The 12,485-nt window shown below is 59.8% G+C and overlaps 1 protein-coding gene across 1 annotated transcript in view; it reads left to right on the top strand.

Annotated features, from left to right (window-relative positions):
- Window positions 1-2,061: 2,061 nt before the first annotated feature.
- Tgm2 (transglutaminase 2) overlaps window positions 2,062-12,485 on the top strand; it is a 29,350-nt gene continuing 18,926 nt past the window's right edge. Inside the window, exons 1-3 of the mRNA XM_076851838.1 lie at window positions 2,062-2,231; window positions 5,811-5,990; window positions 10,135-10,377. Of these exons, the coding sequence (XP_076707953.1) occupies window positions 2,222-2,231; window positions 5,811-5,990; window positions 10,135-10,377 (433 nt within the window). The 5' untranslated portion in view covers window positions 2,062-2,221. The remainder of the gene's footprint in view (window positions 2,232-5,810; window positions 5,991-10,134; window positions 10,378-12,485) is intronic.

Genomic DNA, 12,485 nt, shown 5'->3' with positions numbered 1-12,485 from the left:
CCGGCTGGCCCTGTCCTGGGTGGCTCAAGGGCCTGAGTCACCGCGGCTCTGGTTCTGTGCAGTGGGAGAGGGAGGAAGCCGGCAGCCAGCAGGGTCCCACAGCGGCATGCCCCACTGGGAAGCAGGGACAACCGACGGCTGTTCTCACAGCCAGCATCCATTGAGCACCAACTGTTTGCTGGCTGCTGCTCTGAGTTCTCTCCAGGCTTACCTCACTCCGTCCTCACGAGCCCTGCAGAGTGGGCACCGCGGCCATCCCCATTCCACAGACCGAGCTCGGAGGTGAAGTGAGGTGCCCGCTTGGCATTTCTGTGCCAGAGCTCAGAGACCCCAGTTCTCACTCGCTCACCCCTTGTGAGGGGTCCCCGGGTTCCCATCATTTCCCCTGAGTCCCCGTCAGGCCCATGAGGGTGGGGCTCAGGCAATCTGCAGAGGAGGAAACTGAGACCCCGACAGTTGAAATACCTCCATGGCCACACACTGTCAGAGCAGGGGAACTTGAACGCTGTCTCTGTGCATGTGTGACGTGCACGTGTGTGCGTGTGTGCGTGTGTGTGTGCGTGTGTGACGTGCACGTGTGTGTGCGTGTGTGCATGTGTGTGTGTGCGTGCGTGTGTGCGTGTGTGCGTGTGTGCGTGTGTGTGCATGTGTGACGTGCACGTGTGTGTGCGTGTGTGCATGTGTGCGTGTGCGTGCGTGTGTGCGTGCGTGTGTGTGCATGTGTGACGTGCACGTGTGCGTGCGTGTGTGCATGTGTGTGTGCGTGTGTGCGCGTGTGTGTGCATGTGTGTGCATGTGTGTGTGCGTGTGTGCGTGCGTGTGTGTGTGCGTGTGTGACGTGCACGTGTGTGTGCGTGCATGCGTGTGTGCGTGTGTGTGTGTGTTTCTTGGAATTAAACCCAGGGGTGCTCTACCGCTGAGCTCCATCCCCAGTCCTTTTTATTTTTTAAAAATTTCAGGCTGAGTTGCTGAGGCTGGCCTTGAACTGGCAATCCTCCTGCCTCAGCCTCTCAAGCAGCTGGGATTACAGGTGTGCGCCACCACACCCAGCAACCCTGGCCTCGTGACTAACACATACTTAGCCTGCTCCCTCTGCTGGGCTTTCACAGCTGCGGGGAACGGTTTCTGCCACCTCTGTATTATGGGGCAATTACAGGGCCCACCCCTGGGCTGTTCTGCAGGTAAGCAGGGCTCAGCACCGTCTTGGGGTTGCTCAGTAAGGCTCCAGGCAGGGTCCATTTGACCTAGAGACAAGTACACACTACCACTATAGCAGCACAGGTGGGTTGCCTACGCTACCTGCCACACGAGAACGGGAAATGGGGCCAACTCCACAGCCCCAGCACGTCAATCACCAAACTTGCTCCAGAAAAAGGGCTGGGGGAGGCCTCTGACTCTCTAGGGACCCTCATAGTGGGTAAGGAAGCACAGGAGGCCGGGGCCTGAGGTACAGGATGGAGCATGGGCCCTCAGTCGCTGGATTCGTGGGGTCTGAGACTGGGTCCCTGGAAGTTGGCCTTATTCCCGCCCAGCACACAGTGGGCCCTGGAGGAAGCCAATGGATGGAAGAATGAGGAGAGAGAGGGAAGTGGGGAGGAATGAGGGGGTGGGCCACGGCTGGGTGCCGGAGGACAGGATGCAGGGCGACAGCACAGGAGGGTTAGCGGGCCTTTGCTCAGGGAGGCCTGTCTGCCAGCCTGGAGCTCTGTCTGCCTGTGAGCCGCTGCCCCTGGGCACCCCTCATTGGCCTGTCTGAGGCCACCTGTGGCTCCTGCCGTGTGCCTGTCGCTGTATCTGGCGGCGTCTGATTCCAAGTTGTCGTCTGTTGTCGTCTGTTGGAGTGTGTCTGTGGCCACGTGTGCCTCTGGGTGTCCCTGTCGTATCTGCTATGTGTGTGACAGAGAGAGGGCCCGAGCTGTGACCTGTCGGATCTGAGTGTCTCTGTCACCCAGGGTCCCGCTGTGGGTCCAGGTGGGCGTGTCCCGCTCCGGCGCTGTCTCCCTGTCCCCGACTGCGTGGCGGCCGTCCGCCAGGGGGCGCCCTTGCCGCGGTCCCTCCGGGGCTCGGGTCCCGGGGCGCCCGCTCGGGGCTGGTGGCCGCGCCCGCCCCGCCCCGCCCCGCCGCGGGCTATAAGTTAAGGCCGCCCTCGGCGCCGTCCAGTGGTCCGCACCGGCAGGGTCCCGCCGCAGTGACCTTGGAGGAGCCGCCGCCCGTCTTGACCATGGCCGAGGGTGAGTGTCCCAGTCCGCGCCGCCGCTCAGGGACCGGGCTTGCCTCTCGGGTCTCCGGGGTCCCGCGGGGTCGGGGGTCCGGACAAGTCCCCGACTCGGAGCGCAACAGGTGGACCGAGCTGGGCCGGGCGCCGGGCTCCCGGGTCTGGAGGGGCCGGCGCCTCGGTTCCCCATCCCGGGCACGACCCGGCTCTGTCCCCCTGGGTCGCCGAGGCCATTCAATGCTGAGGCTGTTGTCGACCTTAAGACCTCTCCTGGCCCGCGGCTGTCACGTTCCCTGGGCCAGTGAATTGGAGCGGGTGCCTGCAGTCCGCGGTGGGAAGCGTCCAGGGGTGCTGGCCTGGCCTCAGCTGTCCAGGGGTGCTGGCCTGGCCCCAGAACACCGAGCTTCACTTGGTCTCTGCCAGCCAGGACCCGGGATGCCTGCGTCCCTGGTTGTCCCTGGTTGTCCCTGATTCTAGGAGACAGTTGGCACGCTGTGGGGAGGGGGCAGAGAGCAGGCCTGTCCCCTTGGCTCCCTTGACGCCCTCAAGCTGTAACTCTAGGCCACCTGCTGAGTCTCAGTTTCCCCTCCGGTAAAAGATGGAAAATAGCCAGCCCGTGGCGCACCTGTGAGGGCTGAGAGGCCAGATCTAGGGACAGTTCCTACCTGACCCCTACACACACGCACAGTGCCACAGTCTTAGGTCCCGGGGCAGGGACTTCTACCATGGAAGATGTCCCTGGGGTAACACTGCTGAACCCAGAATCCCAGCTGGGGGCATGGGAAGAGGGAATTTGGAGAGGGACATGGGGCAGATGGGGCAGGGAGTGGCCGGAGGAACTATGGAACTACCTGAGCTGCTGCGTGATCTTGACACCACCACCCCCCCCCACCCCCCCACCCCCCCCACCCCCCCACCCCCCCCCCCGCTTCTTGGAGACTCAGCTTCCCCAGGATGCTGTGATCTGCCTCCTAGATGGACATTTGTCCCCAGTGAAGCTTCTCAACCCTGTCCCCGAAAACTGGGCCCAGTGGGGCTAGGGGACCTGTAAAAGCCGGTTATGATGAGCCCCTCGCCCCATTGCCACAGGGCTCCTTCCAACAGGGCTCCCACTGCCCGGAACTGCATTCCATCAATCCCCGGCTTCTTGAAACTTTGCTTCAGGCTATAGGCTGAGAAAGTGCTCCATCACCTCAGACAGGGGACTGGCCACCCTCAAGGTCTCCTGGGGGAACAATGACCTCTTTCCTGCTGAAACTCCCTGGGGCTGAAGTTTTCAAAGTATTTCCTGGTGGCAGCAAGCTTCTCCTTGCAGAGGCTGCGGCCTCCCCTGGTGTGATAATAATGGGGTCCTGCTGGGGGGGGGGGTGAGGACTCTCTTTCCCAGGAGAGAACAGCCCAGAAATGGAAGAGGGGATGGAGCAGCGGCTCTGAGCTGTAGCAAGGTGGCTCGGCAGGCCAAGGTGGCTCCCCCGTGGGGCTCCAGGATCCTACAGCCCTGACTCAGACCCCAAAGCAGTCACCTGCCGAGCCACCTGGGCCACAGAGCTTGCACCTGTGGAGGTGGACCAAGGATCTTTGTGAGGTTCAAGCACAGGTTGTCCACATGGGCTCTCTGGCTGTCACAGGAACCTGTTGGCCCTCACTTTGAGATATTTCCAGGGTAGGAGGCAGCGTCCTGAGACCAGCGTTCCACTGGGAGGACCCACTTGCTGGGTGATTTTGGCCAAATCCCTGCCTCTTTTGGACCACATCTCCCCCACTGGCCCCACAACTCCGAGAGCCCTCTTTGCCCACTCCCCCACCTTGAGGGCTTCCCCATCTCCACCTTGAACTTGCCAGTGTTGATGAGGGGTGTGCTTCCTGCAGACCCCCACCTGCCTGTTACCTTGTGCCTGACTGGTCTTCAGTTCCTCTGAAATTATCAATAGAACTTTCACTTATCACTGTCCTGCCTGGGCTGGACCTTGGGGAAAGGTGCACCAAACATCCTCTCCTAGACCTCATGGTGACCCTTCAAGGCTTGGGTGAAGGCACCAGACGGACCACCGCTGGTCCAGGGTCACAGCGCAGCTCAGAACCAAACCCAGGTCCGGAGGACTCCAAGACTTCTGTTATCTTTTTTTAACTTTTTACTATAGAGAATACTGAACGTACATGGAGAAAATAACACACTCAGTCCCCATGTTCTCATGCAGCCCGGCCATCCCCTCTACCTGCCTCTGACACCTCCCCTATAATTTGGAAGCAAATGCCAGGCGTCACATCATGTGATATCTGTAAATATTCCACTATGTATCTTTAAAGGATAAGGATTCTCCTTTGTAGGTACCAATTACAAAATTCCTCGGCACCGCCCACCATTTTTCCATCAGTGTTTAAATTGTCTCATATGGGTACTAAACTTTTAAAAAACTGTGTATTTGTTCTTTCAGTTAAAAAAGATAGAATGTGTTTTGTATATCAATGGAGTATAACTTCCCATTTTTGTGTTTGTACACGATGTGGTCACGTGTTTATATCTGAGCATGGGACATCTTGTCCAATTCCTGTCTTTCCTGTTCCCTCCCCTTCATTCCTCTGTCTATTCCAGTGAACTTCTATCCTTCCCTCCCTATTGTGTATTAGCATCCGCCCATCCCAGAGAACATTACAGCACCTCAAATGACAACGTTAGAACCCCACGTCTCAGGGTGTTCTTCTGTTGCTATAGCAGTTGTTATCCAAATACTACTATTCCCCCCAAATAAGCTAAAAATATTATTAAACCTAAAAAAGACCCAACAGAATATAATTCCATACCCAATCCCCCTGCTAATAATTAACTAGAATCCACCATAAATTGGTGAAGGTTTTGCAGAGAATCCAGACCTTTGGGTTTGGGGATTGGCTTAGTTCTCTTAGCTGGACAATCTCCAGTTCCAACCATTTACCAGCAAATGCCATAATCTAAATTTTTTAAAATAGTTTTTAAAATCAAGATCTGAATAAGAGCCACACGTCACAGTGGGTTGAAAGGTCTCTCCAGTTTCCTCTCTAAAGGATCTCCGTTCAGCTTTCCTTTTTTTTTTCTTTGTAATTTGTTTGTTAAAGAAACCAGATCCCTTGCTTACGGTCTCCCAGAGAATGGATTCTGCTGGCTGGGTCCCGGTTCTATGTTTAGCCTGATCCTCAGGCCTGGGTATTTCCCGTAAATCCAAAGTTGGACCAGCAGCCAATCCTGTGCAGGTCACCTGTGCACTAATCCTGTCCCCCTGAAGGACCCTCCAGAGCCGAGTACTTGTGCCCTGGGGAGTGTGCCTCCCACACACTGCTCCTGCCCCTGCTCACACCAGCCCCTGGAGGTAGGTCTGCTGTGCCCCACTGGGACAGGAGGAAACTGAGGCCCCAGAAAAGCTGAGCTGGTGAGGGTCACCCCGCGGGAGGGTGGCAGAGCCTTCTCCTGACCTGCCACGGTGGGCGGCCTCGTCCTGAGCAGAAGTGGAGGGGTGGGCCCCTGTGGGGCTGCAGGAGGGCTGGGCTGGGTTCTGAGCACAGAGGTGTCCTGCGTCACACATCATGGTCCCTGCCTCTCCTGTTATCTCCGTTTCCGTAGATTTGGTTTTGGAGAGATGTGACTTGGAGCTGGAGGCCAACGGCCGCGACCACCACACTGCTGACCTGTGCCAGGACAGGCTGGTGCTGCGGCGGGGCCAGGGCTTCTGGCTGACGCTGCACTTCGAGGGCCGTGGCTATGAGGCCAGCGTGGACACCCTTACCTTCAGCGCCGTGACAGGTGAGTTCCTGCAGCCCCTCGACCTCGCCCTCCTCTTTCCAAGCCACCTGTTGTCACCTCTCCTCTTTGCCCCATTGGAGCTGCCCACCTGTCACTAGCCCCGTCTTACAGATGAGGAAACCAGGCCCAGAAAGTGGGGAGGGAGATGTCACTTCAGGCCATCGGCCTCACAAACAAGTCTGCTTATGAATCCCTGGGTCCCTGGGTGCCTAAAGACCTGTCGTCCCAGCGCTAGGGTCACGAAGGTCTGTCCAGATCCTGCCTGTCTTTCCCACACCAGAACAACTTTCCAATCTCTTAGCAACACTTGCTTCCTGGAATCCGTACAGCCCTGCCGACTCCCACCCCCAGGCCTCTGAGATCAGGCCCAAATCAGGTCTGGGTAGCGGAGAGAGTCCAGCTGGCTCAAACCCGCTAAGTGGACTGGCTGCCTACCTGCTGTGTGACATTGGGCAAGTCACTTAGCCTCTCTGAGCCCCAGTTTCATCATCTGAATGGCACTCACACTGGAAGGTTGTTGAGTGGGGAGAGCCTGACATGGGGTCGGGGGGATGTCCTGTAGATCTTGGTGGCTGTTGCTTGTCTCACTCCACAGTCTCCATTGAGCCCCAGCCAGCCTATCCCCAGGTGCCTCTACCCGATCTGCTTTTGTTAACTGTTCCTAGGAAAGTGGTCTTGAAAGCCAAATCAGTTGGTCTGGCTTCTGAGGGGAACCACGCCCTTGGGGTTAGCAAAGGGCCACTTGTTGGGACTCTGGTCCTCAGGCGTGAGAGGCCGCTCTTTCTGAGGTCTTTGAGGGCAGAGAGCGGCAGGCAGGAGCTGGCCCCCCCGCTGGGGCCCGATTCACCTGGAGGCCATTTGATAAGGCTTATCAGGAGACTGCAGGCTGGCCAGGATATCCCTGCCCCTCTCCTCTGCCCCTGCCCTCTTGGCACCCCACACACCAGCATCCTCAGGGCCCTTCTAACAGAGCTGAGGGGCCCGGCAGGTCTTTGATCTTCTAGCCTCAGTTTCCCCTTCTGTAAAGTGGAGGGTCGGGGTCCATGGCCGGTGAAGCCTGGGTGTGTCCCCTGAGAGGTTCTGCTCAGGTTCGACCCTCGCGGCTGGAATCTGGGATCTGAAAGACCGAGTCCCTCACCCAGGTCGGTCACTCGGGGAGCCGGGGACACAGCAGGCTTCCAGCCCTCACCTGTGGTGAGTGGAGGCTCTTTGTCATTGTCCCAGAGCGGGCACGTCACCTGCCCACCCAGGCGCCTGCCAGGCCTCGGCATGTGCCCCTGTGAAATGGGTGGGTGGGTGGTCACCAGCTGGGTGGCCTGTGATGGGCCACCTTCTTCTTTCGCCTTCTGTCTCCAGCAGCTTCTCCGTAGGTAACTGGGGCCCCACGCTCCAGGCTGGGAGGGCGCGACCTTCCCACCCTGCCGCTAATCTCTGCTTCCCAGTTGACTTATCTCCAGCCCTCGCCAGCACATCCTGGTCACCTCCACGGCCCCTGGTGGGCAGCCATGGCTTCCCTGTCCAGGGGCCAAGTGACCAAGACCCTCCCCGGGGCTGGGGAAGCCTGAGGGACAATACCAGGAAGCGGGGCCCCACCCCCAGGCCTGGCTTGGGTCAGCGCCCGGCCTGGGACCTGGCTGGGGACGCTGCTCCTCTGTTGGAACATTCTAGTTGTGCTCAGCCTGTCCCACCCCTTCAGGGAAGCTGAGGCCCAGGGAGGGGAAAGACTGGCCCAGGACACTCGGCGAAGGCCGTCGCCCTTAGCAGTGGCTGTGAATTTTCCCCAGACTGTGGGAGACGGGACCGGGCCCATCCCAGGGCACAGGCCACCCTGGACAAACAGCCCCTGCCGTGGGGGAGGGGTGTGAAGTCCTGCTCCCTTGCGGGGCGGGCGGTGGGGGGCGCTCTCTGAGGAGCAGGAGCCTCTGCCTGCAAGCTCACCATTGTCCCCGCCTGCCACCTTGGCCTGGGAAGGGGGCCAGGAGCCCTTGGGTCCCGAGGGTCATTCAGGCCTGGGGCAGTCACCTTGGTGGCCCTGGCCCCACTAAGAGTATCTTGGAGAAGAACAGAGCAGCAGCAGGGCCCGGGGCCAGGCTCTCTCCATGCCCTGCTTCAGGGCCTCTGGGAAGCAAGGTGTGCGTGCGTGCATGTGTGCGTTTGTGTGTGCGTGTGTGTGTGAGTGCACGCACAGGCTGCCCCAGGATAGAGAGACGTGTGTTTCTGACCCACCCCCCAGGTGGTATGTCAACAGAGACAGTGGCTGTGGCCTGTTTCCACAGTGACCAGATAATTGATCATGTGAACAGGGACTTTACTGGGAATGAAAGGGGCACTATTCGCTCTGTGCTGGGGCCCAGGCGTCCACCCGGGCTGCCCTGAGGAGATCAGGACAGACCCTCTTCCCAGCTCAACCCTCTCGGCCTTGGCTTCCTCGTCCGGGGAAGTCGTCCGGTGCCTTTGGACGAGACTGCGGAGGCTCCTGTTTTCTCCGTGGTCACTCGGAGCTGGCTCCTGGTCAGGCTTTCTATGAACTCTCCCTGAGCCCTCTGAACGGCTCAGGGAGCTCTGGTGAGATGATGTACAACAGAACCAGTGTTTATTGAGCACTTTCTGTGTGCCAGGCTTTACAACCTCGCCTGGAAGCCTCCCAGCAACCTTACGAGGAGCCACTCGATTGGCTCCACTGAGAGACGAGAAAACGTAGCCCAGAGAAGTAAATCACCGTCCAGGTTACAAACAGGATTCAGGGCTGAAACCCGACCTTGCCAGGCCTATGGTGTTAGTCTGCTTTTTTAACTGATGAACCTGAGCCTGGGGCCTGGGCCCCGGGGAGCCAGGCAGGTGACTAGACCCAAGGCCGCCTGGTTTCCCCCAGTAGCTCTGGAAGTCAGGAAGCATCTCCTGGCACCCGACAGGGCCCCGAGGCTGTGTCGCCTGTTACTTCATGGTTATATTTGGGCCTGGGTGTGGGTGGGTGGGCAAGCAGGGAGGAGGGGGCCGGCGCTGGAAGGAGCCCCTTGGTGAGCGGACCCAATGCTGTTAGCGCTGCAGGCAGGAGGTGAGAAATAAAAATAAACCCTCCTGGGCAGCCGCCCAGCCAGGCAGAGAACATTCTCTGTTTCTCCTCTCTGCCGCCCATGGACAGAAAGTGACCAGCCCATTCCCCCCCGCCCCGTGACTCAGACCTGTCTGCATGGACTGGGCTGTCCCCTCACCTAAGCAAGCAGCCACATGTTGGGGCCTGGGTACAGGGGATTGAACTCAGGGTCACTCCACCAACCACTGAGCCCCCTCCCCAGCCCTATTCTGTATTTTATTTAGAGACAGGGTCTCACTGAGCTGCTTAGCACCTCACTTTTGCTGAGGCCGGCTTTGAACTCACGATCCTCCTGCCTCAGCCTCCCGAGCCACTGGGATTGCAGGTGCCACTGCACCCAGAAGCAGCCACTTTTGTGACCGGCTCCCAGCTTCGCTGGGCCTTTGAGACCCCATTAGGGAGCCTCCCCTTTCGGAAGGAAAAGCAGCGAGAGGGGACACCTGAGGGTCGGGGACTTGGGTTCAGATGCTAACTTCCCCTCGTCCTCTCCGGGCCTCAGTTTCCCCACCTGCACCAGGGGTCTCAGAAGAAGCAGGAAGTGTCAGCGTCAACATAAAGGGCGGTAGGGAGATGGGGGCGCTGGGGAGCAGCCCTGGGAGACAGAGGCCCTCAGTAGCCTGCAGCAGGACCAGGTTCCATCCTGCCCCGAGCGCATGCTCCTGTCTCTGAAAGGGAAGGCGGGAGGTCGCAGGTAAAGGGTTGGGCAGGAATAGAGGACTGTGGGGAGCATCCTGCTACGGATGGGCAAACGGGGCCTGGGCAGGGGATGAGTCTGTCCCCAGTCACCCTGAGACTCTGCCCCAGGCTGTGCTGCGCTTTCCCCCGGGAGGACTCTCTCTGGTCATGGACCGACTCTGTGCCTGTGGCTTTTCATGTGTCCCCACGTAGCCACCCTGCAAGGTGGGAGTTCTGATTCCCGCCAAGTCTCAGGAGGATGAGCCTCTGGCCAAAGTCCTCTCTGGGACCCCAGATGTGTGCCCGCCAGATGTGTGTCCGGCCCCTGCCAGCCCTGGCCACCCCTCTCACCATTGCTGTGTTCTCCCTCCACAGGTCCCAACCCCAGCGAGGAGGCGGGGACCAAGGCCCGCTTCCAGCTGGCTGACACCCTGGAGCAGGGGACCTGGACGGCCTTTGTGGCGGACCAGCGGGACACCACCCTCTCCCTGCAGGTCAGCACCCCGGCCAATGCGCCCATCGGCCTGTACCGCCTCAGCCTGGAGGCCTCCAGCGGCTACCAGGGCTCTAGCTTCGTGCTGGGCCACTTCACCCTGCTCTTCAATGCCTGGTGCCCAGGTGAGCCACGCTCCCTCCACAGGTGGTGGGCCACCCAGGGAGGCCACTGGGGACGGCATGGGCAGGGCAGGAGGAGAATCAGGTGGGTTGGGAGCCCCACTGTGCCCGCTCAGAGCTGCAGCCTCAGGACATGATTTCTCTACAATCAGGGGACAGGCTCTTGGAGGCAAAATGACCAGCCTGAGGCCACCCAGCTACCCAAGGATTTCATCCCATGTCTGAGACCCGTGTGTCCCAGCACACTGTGACCCAGGCGTCTCGGTGTTTTCTGTGGCTATCACAGAACACCCCGGACAGGGTGATTTATAAACCTCAGCAGTTAATTTGGCTGGTGGTTCTGGAGACTGGGGAGTCCAGGAAGGAGGGGCTGCATCTGGCGAGAGCTTCCTCGCTACATGGCGGAGCACGGCAGTGTCTTGGGTTGTAGAAGCCCCATGTCAGGAATGGGGTGCCTGCCTGGCGCCCAGTGCCGGGGCACCGCCATGTCCTTGTTCTGTCCCACCAGGACCTGCCGTAGACTCTCCCAGGCTGGTCTGGGGAGGCTCAGTGGAGGGCGAGAGGCCAGGGAGGTGACTGAGGCAGCCTCCCCTCTTTGCTGCCTCTTTCTCCTTTTCAACTACTCCCCTTGAGGGTCCCCAGGGGACACGTCAGCTTCCTCCCTTTCTCAGACAGGAAGCTGAGGCTCAGAGCGGTCAAGTGGTTTCTAGAAGCTTCTTCAGGAAGTGAGTGGACAATGATGGGCAGAGAGAAAGTTGAGGGCTGTGCGGGAGGGTCGGGGGTCCAGGTCCTGGAGCAGAGCCCGCCTGCCCTCCCGGGTGGCGCTTTCCCCGCCTGGCGACCAGAGATCCCACCTGCTTCCTTCCTGCTCTGACCTAGAGAGCCAGGAGGAGGCTGGAGGGACACCAGGAGCCAAGGTCCCCGCCCAGCCTGGCAGCTGCCTTCTCCCTGGATCGCTGCTCTGTGTTTTTTCTTCTCTATTCTGGGACATTTTGTGACACACGTGATCAGGAGCCTTTCCATTTTCTCCTTCGCGGACTCTGGCTCTGATTTCCATAGGTGACGGTAAGACACAGAACATAAAAACACAGGTTTCAGGCACAACCAGGAGACGCCGCCCCGGTTCCTAGAGGACACCGCTGTCCTCCGTCCAGGGGCCCGTCTCCTGGCTCACCCATGGGCGGGGCTGTTTTGGGAATCTGTGTCCCTCAAACATAGAAGGGGCCCCACAGTGTCCACCGCAGCTTGGTCTCCTCCCCGGTGTCATCTGAGGATCCGTCCACGCTGGTCGTTACCCATCTCTTCATTTCTTCTAAAAGCCTCGTACCCTGCCCATGTCCAGCACTCCACTGATGGCCGTGAGGTCATCTCCCGTGGCCCAGGGGGTGTCACCAGAAGCCCCCTGCCTTGGGCACATGGAACCATTTCTTGAGACAGAAGCGCCTCCCTGGGACCCACCGAAGCTTGGCTTAAATTTTCGTCAGTCTGCAGAGGGTGACAGCTGTTGTGGCCCTGCTCCTGAAGCAGGGACAGGCCTGTGTCCCCACCCACACCGGCTGCAGGGCCTTAGGTTCAAGGAAGGGCGAGCACAGCTCTGGGGAAGTCCCCTTCCTCCAGCTCTGCCTGGGCCTGCCCTGCTGGCTGGAGTGGCCTCTTGCCAGGCAGCACAGTGACTAAAGTGACCCACGTCCAGGGCAGGAGGAGTCCTGGGGAGCGGGAAGCTGGGCTGGGCTGGGCTGGGCTGCTGGGGAGGACACTGCTCTGGTGGGAAAGGGCTGGATCTGCCTGTGAGATGGGACCCCGGGCTCAGGGTGAACGGGATCCAAGGCCGGTCACAGGCAAGGCCCCGCGTCCCAGGCGTCTCCACCTTGACTGGAGACCTGGGCGGGAACCTCTCTCTGAGTCCTGCTTTCTCTTTCGTTCTTGGCGCCGCTGACTCAGCTCCTCCAAGGCTCGCTTTCCTCGCAGTGTCCAGAGCCACGGAGCAGCGTGGGGAGACGGGCGCCTTCACGCTCGCTCCCCGCCTCAACAGGAGAGGGGCTGCTGGCCTGGCCGCCAGGCTGGCCGGGGAACCCAGGGTGGCCTCCCCAACAGGCGCAGGGGCCCATCCC

The sequence above is a fragment of the Callospermophilus lateralis genome, chromosome 3 (genome assembly GCF_048772815.1).
Source record: "Callospermophilus lateralis isolate mCalLat2 chromosome 3, mCalLat2.hap1, whole genome shotgun sequence".
Taxonomy (NCBI): domain Eukaryota; kingdom Metazoa; phylum Chordata; class Mammalia; order Rodentia; family Sciuridae; genus Callospermophilus; species Callospermophilus lateralis.
The sequence above is the reverse complement of the archived record's forward strand: the minus strand, read 5'-3'. Positions and strand labels throughout refer to the sequence as shown.